The 19,228-nt window shown below is 37.4% G+C and overlaps 1 protein-coding gene across 3 annotated transcripts in view; it reads left to right on the forward strand.

The window, feature by feature from the left end:
• Nucleotides 1-19,228, forward strand: part of LOC136856749 (serine-rich adhesin for platelets) — a 369,374-nt gene that overhangs the window by 295,456 nt on the left and 54,690 nt on the right. For all 3 annotated transcript variants that reach the window (XM_067134840.2, XM_067134838.2, XM_067134839.2), the window contains 2 exons: nucleotides 5,268-6,416; nucleotides 6,570-6,789. In XM_067134840.2, the coding sequence (XP_066990941.2) occupies nucleotides 5,268-6,416; nucleotides 6,570-6,789 (1,369 nt within the window). The remainder of the gene's footprint in view (nucleotides 1-5,267; nucleotides 6,417-6,569; nucleotides 6,790-19,228) is intronic.

Genomic DNA, 19,228 nt, shown 5'->3' on the forward strand with positions numbered 1-19,228 from the left:
AACTTGTAAAACAACTTGTTAAAAAAAAGTTACTCTGGAGAGCGATAGTGACAGTGATGATTAATTTGTCGGTGATGATCATGTGCCACTTTCTTCTTTTGCAACTGGTTGCTGGAGCAAGACTTAGTGTGGTGATATAACTTCTCCAGATTTCAGTGAGTATGTTAGAGTGAAGGATAGGTTGCAAGACGAGTGGAAAAACATGTCTCTGGAAATTGATTGAAAATTTAGTGTTTTGGACTAATAATTTATATGCATTGTCAGAGGGTAAGACATTTAAACCATTCAGTAAAAATGAAATGCTAGTATTATTGGCATAAATAATCTTAATAATGAATATTTGTTTTTATGTTCCACTTTTACGGATTTTTGGTGATGCCGAGGTGCTGGAATTTAGTCCAGCAGGAGTTTTTTATGTGCCAGTAAATCTACCGACATGAGCCTGACGTATTTGAGCACCTCCAAATACCACTGGACCGAGGCAGGATCGAATCTCCCATCTTGGGGTCAGAAGGCCAGTGCCTCAACTGTCTGAACCACTCAACCTGGCAATAAGCTGAAACAAGTGTGAACAGAATGACAGCTGAGTTGAGTTCGAGAAGATTCCTCAAGTGCTGATATTTTAAGTGTTTCAAGTGGTTTTCTGTGAGGTGCATTCTTCATATTGGAGGAAGAAGGCGGGGAGCTTGCACAGGCCATTATTATGATTGTGATGAGTGTTTGACATCCAAATCTTTACTTGTCTTGCACTGAATTTCAGCAACACACGCTTGCTTCATAAATTTTATCTGTAATTCATGTCTTGCCTTAACTTTTATTGATTTTGACTGATGATGGTCTCTGGTAAGACCAAAACTACTTTCAACAAATATATGTAACTTTTTTTAAGGTTACAACGAACAGTATTAAATAGGTGGAAACGTTTACCTTTTGTTTTACATTATATTGCTCTTCAATATGGATTAATATGAAATATATTACCTATGACATATTCAGTGTCCTAATCTTGCTGAGGCATATCATGCTAAAATGGATTGTGCAGACAAAACTGATATGCTACTATCCAGTAGAGAGGAAAGAAAAGAGAAGTTGGTTAAAGTTGTTCTGGTACTTTGTTGATGGGGCAGTTGTAAATTAATTTATTTTGTATGCACTGACCGGAATGTCTAAGAATTCATGACTGCAAGCATTTAGAAGTAATGTTGTGACAGGGTTGGTTGCTAACAGAAATGTGAAAGGTAATAATGACCATTAGGCAATACACTACCTTCAAAGATGTTCAGACCACAAGTACCTGTTGAAAAACAGAGGTCTGAAGCCAAACACATGCCAGAGAATGGGCCACCCAAACGTTGTGCTTATAGTGTTATAGTGACCCCTATCTCCTCCTCAGAAAGTCAAAAGTAGAAATTATTTGTAAATTTTGTTAATATGTGATGTCTTTTATGTATTTTAAACAATTGTATGCTCATGTGTAGATCCTATACTTCAAAGGGTTAAGAGGGTATTAGGGGTTGTAGTAAGAAGGTGAAGGTTTCTCTTCTTCCTGTGAAATAAATTCGGAAGAAAAGGAGATGGGTTGACATGTGATTGAACTAAGTGAAAATCATCCTATGGGTGCTAGATTTGTCTTGGGAGTCGTACCTGGAGAGAAATAGTGGTAGCAAAATTGAAGTGGAAGCAGCAACACCTCTTCTGTATTATCTGAAGGAGAAGGCAGCAGCACTCCATTGTCAGGTACGAGACGTGTTAAGGATCCAAGTTTGAGTTCCAAGTCTGATTCCCGTCAGTCCAATGAAGCAACACCGCAGTCATCTGACAAATCTACCCGTTCAAGTTATACGTCCAGTCCACAGAATAAAGTGAAACAATCTGTAGATCTCGCATACGAGAAGAAAGTTGTACATAATGTATGTTTATGGTTAAATATGAATTGGGGGGGAGGGGTAAGAAGCGGCTTTCGCAAAAATTGTCTTATGGTGACGTCACTACAACTGTACATGTGGAAGAACCAATTACAATAGGACACTGATGTATAAAAAATTGTTCTCGCTTTGCAGAAGCTAGAAGGTTGAAGCAGAATATTTGCGATGAAGACCTGCGAGTGTGGGCCTAGGAACTTTCAAGAGAGATTTCATTGGGACAAAGAAATTTCAGTGCATCTGTTGGTTGGTTGAATTGCTTCAAGAAAAAGTACAGAATCAAAAGTAGAAAAAACCGAGCTCGATAGCTGCAGTCGCTTAAGTGCAGCCAGTATCCAGTATTCGGGAGATAGTAGGTTCGAACCCCACTGTCGGTAGCCCTGAAAATGGTTTTCCGTGGTTTCCCATTTTCACACCAGGCCACCAGGCCACAGCCGCTTCCTTCCCACTCCTAGCCCTTTCCTGTCCCATCGTCGCCATAAGACCTATCTGTGTCGGTGCGACGTAAAGCAACTAGCAAAAAAAAAAAAAGTAGAAAAAGTAAAAAACTAATGAAATGTGTATCAATGTGTATCCTGTAAGTATCTGCCAGAAGAAGAGGAAAAGATAAAATCGCAAAGAAATTTGTGGGAGCAGCTACAGAACAATTTTAAGACTACACCCCTTCTTCAATATACAATACAGATTAGTTTTGTGCATGAACTGAAAGTGTAGTTTTTTGGTAGGAAACTTATAGAAACAGTTGTTCAATCAGTTAGTGCACTCACTCATTCGTACACCATTATGCCTACAGTTAGTATCGCCAGCACTCATTCCCCAAAATTATTCATTGTGCTACACGAGGCAACTGAAACTTTCAGTTCAAGAGTTTCTAAAGAAGTGTTTCGTGCTGAAAATATAATTGTAACACACACAAAATCGTGGAAAATGTGAAAAGAAAAAAAAATGTTTTAAAGAAGGCTTCTTCCCATTAACCGAAGACAAATGTTTGCTACTGTTAGATTCCTGGACTACTGATGGTGACAAAAGCTATCTTGAAGACTTTTCTCCATGCAACAGTATAGAAATTCTCCAGATTCCTCCAGTCTTTACAGAGAAAATATAGGCCTTCGGTAAGTTTTTCTTCTGGCAATTGAAGGCTTTATTTTGCCATTTGACAGACATTGTGCTAGCTTGTGAAAACTCAGTTTGATGTTCAGCAGAGAAACAGTATATTGAAAATGCAATCTTTCATTCAGACTGGATGGGAAATTGTTTAATTTGAGTTGTCTAAGGGCAACAACTTGTACAATTTCTGTAGCATTAGTCGAATGACAGTATGCTGATGATAATGCAGTTTTAGCTCAGTCTGAAGAAGAACTAGTGTTCATCTTGAATGCCTTTTCAACTGCATATAGAAAGATTAGTCTCAAACTAAGTGCCAGTAAGACACAGATTCTCTATCGATCAGCCCCTGGAGAAGGACATAGACAGATCAATATCTCCATCGATGGAGTGAGCCTTCAAGTAGTAAACACCTTTCCTTACCTTGCCAGCATCCTATCATCAAGCGCAAATATAGATTCAGAAATCCTATTTGCCAAACTACGATCTCGAGTATTTGACAATCATGATTTCACTGTTGCAACAAAGATCATCGTATACAATTCAGTTGTAGCTCCCAGCTTACTGTATGGATCTGAATCCTGGACATGCTACAGCCAACATATTAAAAAGTTGGAACAATATCACCAGCAAGTTTAAGGATAATTCTGCATATAGCTTGGTAAGACAGACACACAAATTTTGTCATACTTGAAGAGGCACAGACCACTAGTATAGAAGCCATGGTTTTAAGATTTCAGCTACGATGGACAGGGCATACCCAATAATCGCATTCCCAAGCAAGTGTTTTACTCTGTGTTAACAATAGATAAACATGGTCTGGGAGGTCAGAGGAAGTGATTTAAGGATGTAATTAAGGCTAACATGAAGATGTGCCACATTGATGTTAACAGTTGGTAGACCTTAGCCCTAAACTGGTCGTTCATCATGGCACACTACTTTTTGAAGAATACCGTAGACGAATAAGAGGCAACGTAGAAAAGAAAAAGAGCGAAATAAGAGAAGAGTGGCTGCTCCACCTGGGACTACCTGCCATCTCTGCAGCAAATTGTGTGCCTTCCATATTGGGCTGTACAGTCACCTACGGATTCTCAGATGAAGAGAAGTACTGTTTGGAAGACCAACCTACTAGTTTTCGAGTGTTTGCTATTGTTGTATATTCTTGAATGTCATTGAATGCTGTGAATCTTGCCATCACAGGAATGGTGTTAGCTGTGGTCCTTAATTCTTTAAAGAAAGAATTAGATTTTTGCACACTAATTTTTTTCTGCCATATTTTATCCACGGACTCACTTTCCAACCATCTCAGTCCCTGCATACCTTTGTTAGTTGTTGTTGTTGTTGTTCACTACTTTAACCTTGTCTTCCTCTTGAGTCTTTCTTGACTTTGAATCTTGTACTCTGATAAAATTTACTGTGGCAGCTTGTATTGATAAGTCACATTTAAGGATAACTTTGTCGTACTAATGTCACATTCCTTTATCCACATACCTTATGCTGCTCATTTACATTATAAGACGTTACTGTATGGAAACAGAGCTATTGTACCTTTGCCACAAAAATAGCAGCACGGGAAAAAATCATTATAACCTGACTCTTCACCCTGTTTGTCATCATACCATTGTCTGCTGTCCATTTCACAATTTAGTGGAGGTCTTTTTCTTTGGTGACCATTGAAGCTTTCACATTCCCCGTGATCTGTGATATGTTGTGAAGATTCATCAAAACATTTATGATATGTAGTGTCAGTCGATTTCAAAGTTTGTTTTTTTCTAAGCCCATCTTGTAATATGCTCTGTTAGGGGGCAATTAAATTACATTTAACGTGGAACCCATCAGTTCTGTGAAATTATTTCTGTCTACTAATACCATTGTCACAGTCATGGATTGCTACAGTTCTGGTTTCTGTTCCTAGCATCTACTTCATAATAGTCAACACAAATAAGAGAAAACTGTACAAAATGCATGGGTTAAAATTTATCGTATATTTTGCCAATATCTTACAACCTGATATTGTACACTGTACCATTCTGAAAATTATCATCTACCTCTATAATTATTGTGCAAGTTGGCAACCCTGTTTGTTTGAATATGGACACATTTAGATTTGAATTGTTCAAGTTTTCTTTACTAGTTAAAAGTGTGAAGGTAGAGGTTCTTATCGTGTTAACTCAGTGGTGTTAAAGTATTTATTTATTTTAAAGAGGATTAGTTCTTTTCAAGTACTGGTGTTTGTTTCAGATACTCTGAGACCCCCTCACCATTGGGGGTACCTGGTAGTTCTCCTGTCCAGCATATGACGACTAGCAGTGATCTGCAGTTCCCAGAAAGATCATTTTCGGAGCAATACCTATCACAAGGATCTCCTCAGCAAGTTGTCCCAACATTATATAACTGGCAAGATTCCATTCAGACTCCCAGTACATCATCATCTTACTCATCGTCAAATCCTACAAGCCCGTCTGATGTCTCATCTCTGGGTAATCCAGCTAATGCTTACTTGACAGAAGACTTTAATGATATGCTTGGGAAACCACCTAACAGCCTTGAAGTTGATTTTTCAGTACCCAATCATCCTGTTATGGATGACTATGTTGACAGTTTTATGTCTCGTCCTCAGACCTTGGTAACAGACGATGTTAATCTGCTGTCGCCAAATGGGTATGGATGTAATCTGTCTCCTCAGACTACCACCTCCATAACAAATGAGGCCAATCTGCTCTCACCAAATGGGTACACATCTAATCTTTCTCCTCAGACTACAACTACTTCTATATCAGATGAGGCTAGTTTGCTATCACCAAATGGATATACTTCAAATCTTTCTCCCCAAAGTACCACTTCAGTAACAAGTGAGGTCAATCTGCTTTCACCAAGTGGATACACATCCAGTGTTTCACCTCAAGTTACCACCTTGATGTCAGATCCCATCCATATATTGTCATCAAATGGATACAGACATAATATTTCACCTCAGACTGTTAGTTCAGTGGCAAATAAAAACTGTATGTCATCAAATACACTTGGCCAAAATTCACAAAATTCAGAATTGACCTTGCTTCAAACTAAATCATCAGTGACAAACCAGTTCTTGGTATCAGCTAATGGATACACTCCAAAAAATAACAACTTAGCTTCTACATCTCCTCAGGCTACTTATGGACAGTCAACTTTCAATATATTGATACCTGTACTAAGACCTCAAGTTCAGCAACAGCCCCTGAATCGACCCAGGCCTCGTTTGATCCTACCAGCTCGGAAAGAGACAAATGTGCCATCCAGAGAGGAAATTTTACAACGTTTAGACCGTAAAAAAAAGAAAAATGCATGGTTGAGAGTGAATTTGAAGTCCAAAGAAGAGGTCACTCGAGGCGATGCGGATGGAGACACGTAAGTTAACTATATTTAAGTTTCTGGAAATGGGAGCTTGGGGTATATTAACAGAAATGAACTTTAGACCTTAAATTAGATAATGTTCTATATTTCAAAAGTATTAAACATGAAGGTTTATTTTCTATCAGGTATTTGCAATCTATGTTACAGATTGTTGATGATTGCTGTTACTCGAGAACATGACAATTTGTATGAATTGGTGTATGCCTTAGTGGAATACATGCGGAGGCATGTTCCTGAAGCTCTGAACATCAAGAATAATTTTGGACAGACTGCACTCTATAATGCCTGCATTGAACTTCCCCAGCATCCTCTGATTGCTCGTTACCTTGCAGAGACATTGCTGAGCTTGAATGTTAATATAGCGGAGGTATGGTCATGCTACTTATTATTTACAAGGCCACTTTGTCTTTAATTAATGATTTTTAACTGTTAGGTTCTTCAGTCTGCCAAAACTAATTTTGAGTAATAAATTTATAAATTTCCTGAAAATGAAACACATATGGTGAAATGAAATGAAATGAAATGGCATGTGGCTGTTAATGCCGGGAATGTCCAAGGGCAAGTTTGGCTCGCCAGATGCAGGTCTTTTAATTTGATGCCCGTAGGCGACCTGCACGTCGTGATGAGGATGAAATGATGATGAAGATGACACATACACCCAGCCCCGTGCCAGTGGAATTAACCAATTATGGGTTAAAATTCAAGACCCTGCCAGGAATCGAACCCGAGGCCCCTGCGACCAAAGGCCAGTATGTTAACCATTTAGCCATATAGCTGGGCAACACATGTGGTAACAGTATTATAATAAACAACTATTTTAATTAAGTTGTTTCTTTCTTTGTGTTTCTTTTTCAGGTAGTTTATAAATTTATTACTCAAAATTAGTTTCAGCAGACTGAAGAACGTAACAGTTAAAAATCAACTGAGTCAAAGCTGAAAGGAAATGGCTTCGGATATTACAAATGAATTGATGAATCAATTAATTTCATTTTATTTGTTATAAGCTAAAGCTTCTGAACCAACATATCTTGACTATAGATAATTAGGCTATAGATAATTAGGTAACTGTAGACAATTAGAAAACCGAATACCTAGAATGTGGCCCCCCAAACTAGTGGGACCATAAGGATCAATAATCAAGACTCGCAGAAAACCATGCATTTTAAATACCTAGTGTCAGTTGTCGCTTCAAACTGTGATGCCACTTTTGATACCAGAGCGTGGGTAAATGTAGCTTGGCTCAAGTGGGGACAAGTCACTGGAGTCCTCTGTGATAAAAAGCTGCCTCACCATCTAAAGGCAAAAATTTACAAGTCCGTGGTACGCCCAGCAGTTATTTACGGGGCAGAATGTCATCCAATGACAAAAAAGCATGAGCAGACTCTTCATACAATGGAAATGAAGATGCTTTGACGGACTCTTGGACTGACTCGATGTGACCACATAAGAAATGCAGATGTTCGACAAAGTCTTAGCGTCGCTCCTATTGTGGAGAAAGTGAGCAAAGTGCATCTCCACTGATACGGTCACGTTAGATAAGTTCCTAAAACAGCTCTCCAACTTGATCCGGGAGGAATATGACCACGTGGAAGGCCTTTAAAGTGGTGGACTGACAATTTTGAGGCCAGCATGCATGACATAGGTTTAAAACCTGAAGATCAGCAATAGAATGAAATGGAGGAGATGTAGCATAACAGCGGAGCCCATACTTTGGGATAAATGCTAGGAAAGAGAGATTATAGAGAACCCCAGGAAAATCCGTTGTCCTAATGACAGAAATCTAAGACTTTCAAGGAGAGGCCAGACCCTGCAGTAAACAGATTTCAACAAGCTGCAATGTACTTTTGGGGGGGGGGACACTCAGCAGTACTAGCGTATAAGGGTTTAGGTCAATATGCTTTCGTTTAAAAAAATAAAAGAGGTCAAATATCATGATACAGGATTTGCTTCAGATAAAGTGGAGGTGACAGAACACTAAAAGGCGAACAAATTTTACTTTAACATGTCAGGTCCGTAGCCTAATAATTTCCGAAAAATTGATGAATCTCAGATTCCAATGCATATATACTGTACTTGCAGAGGTACATCAGTCACATGTAATTAATCTCATAATCGAACCGTATTGAAGATAATATATTAAAATTATAAAATCCTTTTATTTACAACCACCTACTCAATACAATACACACATTGAATTGTAAAATAATCATGAGGTGTCTTAAATAATAGGACATGTTTCGTTCAGCATAGCGAACATCATCAGCCGTTAATGTACAAAGAATAGGTCAGAGCCCTGAGCTTAAAATGATTAAAATTGTGTCCTCATATTAAAAGTATAACAATGTCATAATAAAAAGTAATAATATAACTTTAGACTTAGATTGTAACAATATGTACAGATTATCAGCAAGAATTTGTCATGGAATACATTGAACGATGGCAGTCTGTGAAGTTAAAAACAATCATGGGTTGTAGGAGTAAAAAGTAGATATTGTGGACATTAAAATATACATCAATGCGTGAAGCGTGGATTAATTATTGAGGATGGAGTTCCTTCAGTTATACAAAAACAAGAGTTGAAATAAGAGTTCATTGAATAGTCTGTGAACCTTGAAGATATGAGTTTGAGTCTCATCGCAGCTATATTTCTTGTGAAAAATTAATATTTGAGGGACTGTGAAGATAAAAATGGGACAAACATATTCCATGTTCCACTCTATCAAAGGCTTTGGAAAGATCTATGGCTATGCAATCTAACTGGCCTCCTGAATCTAACTGATCTGATATGTCCTGCTGAAATCCCACCAGTTGTGCCTCGCAAGAAAATTTCTTTCTAAATCCATACTGGCTCCTCATGAACCAATTTTTATCATTTTATCATGCACATGGAAGCGAGAAACTTTATCCCCTCGTATAGGAAAATTCTATAAGCCACAATGTTTTAGGGGCGTCGGCCACTTTCCATGCCAGTACCAAGCATCTAAAAATGCAAACAGTACAGAAATCCAAAAAATAATGCATTTGCACAGGGGAACCAACATAATTTATCCTCGTCTTTGAATTGTGTGATTTTTTTTTCCTTCCTTTAATTGCGTGAGGTTATGTTTGTCAATGATTTATCCAAGTGCATTATTTGAACATTGTAAATGCACCTTGTTGGATACATTTCGGAAATAGTTTTTTCCATGGCATTTGAAAGGTTTAAACTGTGAATCAAGGTGATTGTATGTATTAATGGGTCTTAGAATACTTTGTGACGCGGCAAGTGTGTACATTTCTGAAATACAAGAGAAGTGCAATGGCAGGAAATCGTACTAGGATAGTCATAGGGCATCGGGTACTTTCTGTGTAAATATAAGGCATCAAAAATGCATACAGTATAGTAATCCAATGAATAAAGCACTTGCACATGGAGCCAGCATAGATTTCTCCTCGTCTTTGAATCGTGCTTTTTTTTTTTTTTTTTTTTTTCACTGCGTGAGGTTATGTTCGCCAGTGAGATACCCAAGTGCATTATTTGTATACTGTAAATGCACCTTCTTGGATACATTTTGGAAATAATTATTTTTTACATGGGATTTGAAAGGTATAACTTGTGAATCAAGGTTAACTGCATGCAATAATGGGTCTTAGAATATTTTGTAACACGGCAAGGGTTGGTATTTCTGAGTTGCGAATTGGTGGTTAATTCGAAATCACGTAATTCAAAGTCCGATTTTTGAGTCCCAACGACTTCGAATTAACGAGGTTTTACTGTAAATACTGAATTAAATTCATTTCTTGGAGAACCAGATATCTTAAAAACAAACTAATATTTCACTACAAATTTGCTATTCTTGATAATAATGTCACATTAACCAATATAACACATTAGTTCTTTTTAATTTGGGAAAAATAGTCTCTTGACAGCTATAACTCACCAAGTATTTATGCGTTGCATTGGAATCGGGGGACTCGTCAATTTTTCAGAAATTATTAGGTTGTGGATCCGACATGTTTAAGTAAAATGTGTTTGCCTTTTAGTGTTCCATCACCTCCACTTGGTCGGAAGCAGATCCTGCAACATGAGTTACTGCTGAGTGATTCCCAACAGGTACATTGAAGCTCACTGAAATCTGCTGGGTGCAGGGTCTGGCTCCTCCTTGTTAGACATGTATTGTTGAATTTGAACTGGAAGAGAGGTTGAATATTCCTCCCAATAGGGAAACAATTAAGCAAAGAATTCAGATTGAAGCTTTCACGGCCTGCAATTACAGACATGTTAATATAGCTTTTGGGAGCATATCAAGAAAACAAGATGAAATTCTTCATGATTTGCAGAGAACTTTGCTCGACATCTTCAGAAGAAAACCTCGCCTGTTCATGAGGAAGACTTCTCTAATGATGACGGTTTGAATTTGAAGCATATCTTACACAATCAGTAATATTGACAATATCAGTATTGCTATTAACTTACAGCAGTCACATTCGTGCCAACCAGTCTAAATACTGCTCTACTGTTACATGATCAACATTATTGGCAGTACTTTTGTCAATGAATTTGCTCAGCATCTCTCTTTCCTCTTTATGAGCAGGATAAATGTGTGTGTGTTGTTGTTGTTGCTGCTGTTGTTGTTGTTATTATTTCTCAGTTTTGTCATTCCAAAACATGGATAATTGTACAAAATGTTGCATAGCTATTATTTTGGCACTTGGAACTATTTGTTGAGTGAAGTGGGAATGCTGGATGAAGAAATGGTTGAAGAAGAGGAAAGAATATTCTCATCTATAACTGTTGAAGAAAATCAGCCTCAGTGATGTTGAAGATTTCAAGAACTACTTTTGAATGGAGGAAAGTACGTTGACAAACTGTTACAGATGGTAGAACTGCTTTTGGAAAGGAAGGATACAAATATGAGAGAAAGTATAACTGTTCAGGAAAGTTTAGCCTTAACCCTTTGATACTTAGTGACTAAAAGATATTTTGAAGACTTGAAGTTTTACGTCATCATGTCACCAGGAGCTATCGGCGAAGCTGTAGTAGAAACGTGCAAAATTCTTATATATGTCCTACAAGACTACATGATGATTTTTTAAAATCTGTTTTATGTGTATATACTGGTCTTTTGAATTCTACCTCCCTATGTACTGCCCCCATCATGCCGGGCTCAGCTCGACAGGTGAGCGAAAGTCTCAAGGGTAGACCGTTCGCTAATCGGCTGGGCAGAAAATTTTAAAGGCAGGGATAGATTAAGGACTAGCGACAAATAAAGGGACATTAAAATAGGTTTTATACATTTATTAAAACTACCACTCTTCCAATTAACAACAAAATTTTACAAAATCTAGGTAATATTCACATTAATTCTTCTCTTCGTGCTTTCATCTACAACGAATCTTGGTCAAATTAAAGGTCAGCAGATATTCGTGTCTGCAATGATTACTTTTAACTTGATTATAAAATAAAAATCATATTTGAGACCATTTCCTCAAATAATGACAATTAAATTATTTGAAACTCAAATATTCCTTCTGGATCTCGTCTAATTCTACTAGAAAATTATCATTTCCTCTCTCTTATTAAAAATACTGAAAAATTTTTAATTCATGAAATTATTGTAGACAAGTCTTCCTTGGACTTTCATTTTATCAATTAACTCCTTTTTTATAATTATTTACAGGCTAATCTCTCCATAATTAATTTATATTTAACGTCATGTCAATCTGAACGTTACTCATTTTACACGATAAATGACTGTGCAATAATTACAAATTTGATCTCGTGACAGCAACCCACTGACATAGCTTTTAATTATGCATATTCTTTTAGTAGATAAGATCCTAATTCACCTTAAAATGCATTAAAATCTACTAAAGGTTCATATTCCGTCAAATAACGAACACGCAAAAATGATATAAATCGGCCAAAAATTGATGTGCACAATGGAGAATATCATCACACAAACAGTCACGAAAAATCACCAAACACAGAATATGATAAAATTACACATCAACATTCACACACAGGTACACGACAATATTATAAATATTTACACGAACACTAACCCTTTGATTATTAATTTTTAGATTTAATCTAAATCAGGGAAATTATTCTCAAGATGACGATATCATGAAAGGTTCCATGTGTCGACTTGGGATGTGATAGAGTTGAGGTTATCACTTTTATGCAGAAATTAATTATACAACGATGTTCAAGGGAATATTCTGAACAGAAATCATCCGAAATCATCAAGTAAAAATACATATAGCACTGGTCAGAACATTAGAATACGCGCTTACGGTACATGGATTGCGGCATTTATTTTTATTCTCCTACTATATCGTGGCTCTCAATTAATCTGCACTCAAGCTTGAAGAAATTATGTCCAACAACATATTTTCTTCCCAAAATGACTCTAATGGATGCATAAATTATTACTCAAAATATAATGTCCATCTACAAGTCACATTCAATACAATAGCACAGTAAAATATACACAATTTCATCAACTGCTCCGACAGGAGGCTGCCATGTTCCAGGCCTACTTTACACAAGTGAGCACACATTAAGTCCATTCAAGAATAAACAGTATTAAACCCATGACCTTATTCAAGTTTTAGCCCGTAATTAGATTTATTTATTTTTATTTATTATTATTATTAATATTATTGACCGCGCCTGGTCTCACTTGCAAAGGCTATCATGCGATAATATTCAGATGAATCTAATGAAATTCAAGTCCACAGAAACATCGTAAAATCGTAGAATGAAATTTGACACAATGAAAATTACTGAAATACTGTCCTAATTTGTTCCAATTAAATTATTAAATATTTCAAAATCATTCAAGATTAACGTGGAGGTCATTTTATTTCTCCTGCCGTACTGAATTTTAGGACAGTCGAGATCTCTCGATGACATTCATACAGATATCTAATTAATAGAATTAAACACACATCCATTCATGAACACAAACTACCTCCCACCAAGGAAAGAAGAATGAAAAGTCAAACTACAGCAACACTAATAGAAGTAATCTAAATGAAAAGGTAAACGCTATGTGTACAAAAATTATACAGAAAGACAGAAATATATAAATTTTTAAGGGGTACTCATGTGGCTGACGACGGCTGGATTCTGGTCTCCTCACCCTCCATCGAACTGAGTCTCGTCCATATGCCTTACATAATTAGTGGTTCATTGAGGAGGTGAAAGTGCACAGGAAACAGCAGGACTCATCTTGGGAAAGGATAGACATCTTGAAGCGAACTCGAACCAGCGACCTTCCTTCTTCTGAGTTCTCCTCGTGGAAAAGCTGCAACTAATAAATAGTCTTAGCAAAAGTCCAGGACACACGCCCGATGTTTAATAAGGTGGAGTAAGACACTTATCTTTTGAAAGTCATGAATTAATCGTAGATAAATATTTAGAATGTCTGAATTGCAGTATGCGAAGTTCTTAGTGCCTTCTCTAGTATAAAATCTCCCAGTGAAGCAAAAGACGTCTAGTCTCGACCGTAGCTGCGTTCAGAGTAATGCTCAGATAAAGTGTTCAAAAGTAGAAACCCCAGAATAAAATTTCCTTTGGAATTACCAGTAATTCACTGTCTTAAGATGGGGGTGTGCCTCTTAATTACGCCTGATTGGTTGACCCATTGCATTCCTGTTTAGATTGTTGTTTTTATTGGCTGCCATAGTTTCACATCAGACGACCTTGGTATTATTGATCGCCAACACTCACACTTCTCGTCTGGTCACGTGGCACACACAGCTGCTATGAAGGACACCTAACAGGAATTCCAGCCTGCTTCCTTGCTCCCTCGACTCGGTGGAAAAACCGGTCCGCAAGTGGCTTGTTCATGCTGGCTCGGAAGTGTAGCAATTCACCCTCCTGGCTGTCGAAATAATGTTCCAACTCGCTGTTGTAATAAATCATTCTCCCTTAATAAATATTACCACTTTTGAAGGGGACAGTACGTACCTGCTTACTTTCACCAAGAACTGAAAGTATAGAAAGACGTTGGTTGATTGGTTGATATTCATCCGAACATTATAGCATTCAACCATTACATTGGCTTCTATCACATTTTAAATGATTGTAAGAACACGGTGCGTACTCGGTACATAGGTATTAAAATGAATTTAAAAAAAATAGGGAGAGTATTAACTAACTACTAGAACAAGGAGCATGTATATTGAATATAACAGACAGTACAAAGTCAACATTTACCTAAAAACTGAAGTAACTATCAAACATTGCAAAACTGAAGTTAATGAAAAAATTGAACAAGCACTTTAAAAAACCTCATCCTTAAAAGTTCTTAAAAGTATAGTCAGTGAGAGGTCCTTTGTTTGGAAGTTCATTTGGTCTGATGGGGCCGTTACAGGCAAGAGGGAAGTGTTGTAATTGAATGTCGAGAATGATGAACTATATTATGCTGCGAACTATCTGAACTTGGAGGTTCCTGTTGTACATTGATTTTAACAGAGTCACGATGAAGAGCCCCAAACTTGCCTCAAAAAAGGATATCGCTTATTGCCTTCTCTGTGAAAACTCTATAGAGTTATCAGTTTTTCTCCTCACGCTTTAGCAATAGCCGGAATATTGCTGTCAGGGTTCGACAAGGTTTCCAAAAATGTACATGCTTTTTGTATAAACTTGTTCATCTTTGAGATCGGACATTTGCATTCTTGATTTTTTGTTTTGAGGGTGAACTGAACTGAGGATTGATGGAAATATTGACGATCATCCCTACACGGTCAATAATATTGACAATATCCCCTCCATTTTTCAGTATTGATGCCTGAAGGACAGAAAATCTGGATTTCCTACATTACACTGTCAATATTGACATTTTTTCACCTTATATGGTCAGTATTGTCATGTGAATGAGGTATTGTCAGCATTATTGATCATGTAAGATCTGCATAAGTATACTTTATCATTCGTCTGCTGTAAGTGGTATTCTTGTCAGTCACCAGATGGCTCACTGTGTGCTAGCTGTGTTGGGAGTGACAACGCCATTAGCTCCAATAAAGATGTTTCTGTTCAATACATATGGCATACCTACTAACTTTCCTGGTTTAGGCGGGAGACTCTCGATTTTCAACAGTTTTTCCTGCCTCTAAATTATTATATTATTTCTCCCGATTTTAGCTTATTTTTTGGTGAACTTCAAACATTTGTTTTCAAATCCCACCATTTCAGCTTTTTTTTTTTTTACACCAATGGCCAGAAGTCCTTCGCTCACTGGCCACTTTCAAACTAAATATTGACGTTTATTAATGCGAGAAACGTGTGTGAATGTGTGATGATTATTGAAATCTGTATATCGTGTATCGATTATCAATTTCTCGTTCTCGTGTGCCATGTTCATGTTCGTTCACATCAGTTTAGTCAATTCTGGAGACTAGTCGCTAGATATGGATTCTTGTTTAGTAATTTAGTGACAGAATTTCAGTGAAAACGGCTAGTGACTTTTCTAGAGATTTTAAGAGCCATTTGGAGACAATACTGATTAATTTTAATTTATCTCAATATAAATAAAATAAGAGTGTCTGTACATTGCTCAGAATGATATTTCTGTACCAGTCATGACCACAGTAATAAGGAGAAATGCACGTTTTAATTTTCCGTAATTTCTGTCTGTATGTACATGTACATACGTATGTATGTACGCCCATAACGAGAAAACGGCGTAAGAGAATTTAATGAAAATCGGTATATATAGTCGGGAAATAAGTCACTACAATCTAGGCCATAAATAATTGTATTCACGCTGAGTGAAATGGTAGTTTAGGGGAAGGCCTAAAATTTAATTCTCAAATATTTGTGTTATTATTGTCCCTATTGATAAATACTACATAATTAAAGTTATTACATTTCCTATTATTTATGTCTTATACATTTTTACCGTACCGGCTATAATAACAGAGATATTAATGAATTTGGATTTTTGTTGCCAAGTCCATATCGGCGCCAAAGTACGAGAAAATGGGTGAACAGAATTTCATGGAAATTTGTATGTGAAGTTGGGGAGTAAGGAACTACAGTCTATGCTATAAATAATTTTATTCACCCTGTTCAAAATGATAGTTTAGGGGAAGGTGCCAAAAAATAAATTTTTAATCACCTATCTTATTGGCCATATCGAAAAGTACTACATAACAAAAGTTATAGAGTGTAAAATGTCTGTTTATTTGTCTTATTCAGTTTCACCATACCGACTATAATATATTCCGGTATATAATATTAGTGGTGATGGTGATTCTTCTTCTTTTCCTGCCGCTATTCCCACACCTGTGGGGTCGTGGGTGCGAACTGCGTCGCACATGTGGATTTGGCCCTGTTTTACGGCCGGATGCCCTTCCTGACGCCAACCCTATATGGAGGGATGAGTGGTGATGGTGATTAAACTGTGAAAAAAGTCATGAGGGAACGAACGCTTAAATAATAGCACAAGAGGGAGTCATGAAAGAAAGGAGGACTCACTTTATATTACGTGCTCTAATTTCACAGAGTCGGAAGAAAACTAAATGTGAAGGCCTGCAATATAGAAAGCTCATACAATTGATCAATAACATTATATTGACCATTGTTTGTTGTGATGTGCTTTGTGTATTCTGCTGCGATTTATCTCCGACAGATGGGATTACTGCTGCGTACCTAGTATAACAGCATGCCTGAATATTGGCGGGAAGTAGCTGGAGAGTTATGCTATTCCTCTGGTACGTAACACACTGAATCATCATAGTATTCCAGCTTTTTGATCTCTACTCTGAGGCAGTGATTGGAATGAGCAGTGTGCACACTTAAATGGAATAATGACACAGGAATGTTCGTGGCTGTCTGCGGCCTAGTCGTTCTTTTCCTGGAACTTTCAACTGTTAGATCGACACCGTAGTACTTTTCGTTAAAAGTGAGGAAATGTGCTGTTTTCCATTTTATCAAATTTTTCATATGACAGCATTACTTTTAATCGTGACATTCATACTGACATCATTGTAATGACCTATGTTGACTTCAGTTGGGAAAACTATAAGGACAGTCTTTCTGAGAATTCCGTAGCAAAGCACGGGTACAACAGCTAGTTATTTGATACAAATAGCATTGAGCTTCACATAATCGCGTGGGCGCTTGATGCAATATATTAATCTATGCATTTGCTAAGTAATGGCATCTAAGTGCATGACCGATTTACACGTGTGGAACATGAGTTCATACTATTTTCGGAAGGCTTATCAGAGACCGATCATCTCACTCACATACTTCTGTGAGGTAATAGAGAAGTGTAATTTGTAGCTTCGTATAGCAGCAGTCAGGATTTGTGACAATAAGTGTTATAAATATATCATAGTACTGTATTGCGCAAGACATGTACGAGGGCGAGTCAATAAATAAGTCGCAAAACTGAATTGAGGCAAATATAATCAAAGTAACTTTCTGACATTTATTTCACTTTTCCACATATTCACCTTGTGCATTCAGGCACTTATCCCATCTCTTTACAAGTCCTTGAAAGCCTGCAGCGAAGAAGTCCTTTGGTTGCTGTTGCAGCCAACGTGTAACCTCATAGATTACGGCATCATCTGTATCAAAATGACGGCCACCCAAATGATTTTTTAGGGGCCCAACAAGATGAAAATCACTGTGGGCTAAGTCAGAACTGTACGGCGAATGTTCCAAGCGTTCCCAATGAAATGTTCGCAGGACGAGCAGGACGCTCCCCATCTCTGATGCTTTTCCTTCCATGGTTAAACTTCTGAATCCAGTTGAAGACAGCTTTCCGTGAGAAACTGTTTTTACCATAAACAGGATGCATTTTGCGATGCACTTCTTCTGTGGACAGTCCTTTGGCCTACAAAAAAACGCACAACTGCACGCTGTTCTTCTCGTGTACAGTCGTGCAACGCATGTGCCATTGTGCACTAACAGCCTCTGACTGACTGAGTGCCTGCGAGATGTCATACGACAAGCATACATATGCTGCCATCTGCTGGCAAAACTTGCACGCGTAATTTCAAATGGTATAAGGCACACACATGTTTGCGGCTTATTTATTGACTCACCCTTGTAGAATAAGCAGTTTTGACCAATTGTATCTCCTGATTTCTCCTGATTTGATTTTCATATCAAAATCTCCTGATTTTTGGTTTTGTAAAGTTGGCAGGTGTGATACGGGTATTGCAAAATAAACAGAAAGGTCATCAGATGAAAACAAAGACAAATGTGGTAGAAGAAATAAGATAAAATAAAGTGCAATGAAAGACTGACAAGGATAGAAGAATGGAATAGATTTGAAAATGGAAAGAAAAGTCTGTAGTAAAAAAAAGTCAGGCAGGTGGAAGAAAGACTTACTACTATGAGACATGAGAGTGAAAAGAAGTGAGAATAATACATTATCATCATTATATGGCATTTATAAGCATAATGTGCAAAATTATATAATAAACATATAAGTTAAAATAGAGAAATAATTAAACTAGAATGTCCTGCTTCGACAAACAGTCCACTGCACTTAGTGTCAATTCATGCCGAGCCCGTAAACCATCCTTAAATGCTGATAGTGGACAGCTCTCAACAACATAAAGCGATGTCTGCTTCTCAGCACCACACTCACATGCAGCACTTTCACAATATCCCCACTTTTTCATCACATATCGGAACCTGCTGTGGCCTGTTCTGAAATGGTTGAGTTTTGACCACTCATGTCAAGGAAGATTGAAACCTGGCACTTTCTTCGTTGGGTTTTTAACCAGAAAGGCGTTGGTGGGTGGACATTGTTCCCATCACGGTCTCCATCGGAGCCTCCTCGAAGACTGCTAGA

This window comes from Anabrus simplex, chromosome 1, assembly GCF_040414725.1.
Source record: "Anabrus simplex isolate iqAnaSimp1 chromosome 1, ASM4041472v1, whole genome shotgun sequence".
Classification (NCBI taxonomy): domain Eukaryota; kingdom Metazoa; phylum Arthropoda; class Insecta; order Orthoptera; family Tettigoniidae; genus Anabrus; species Anabrus simplex.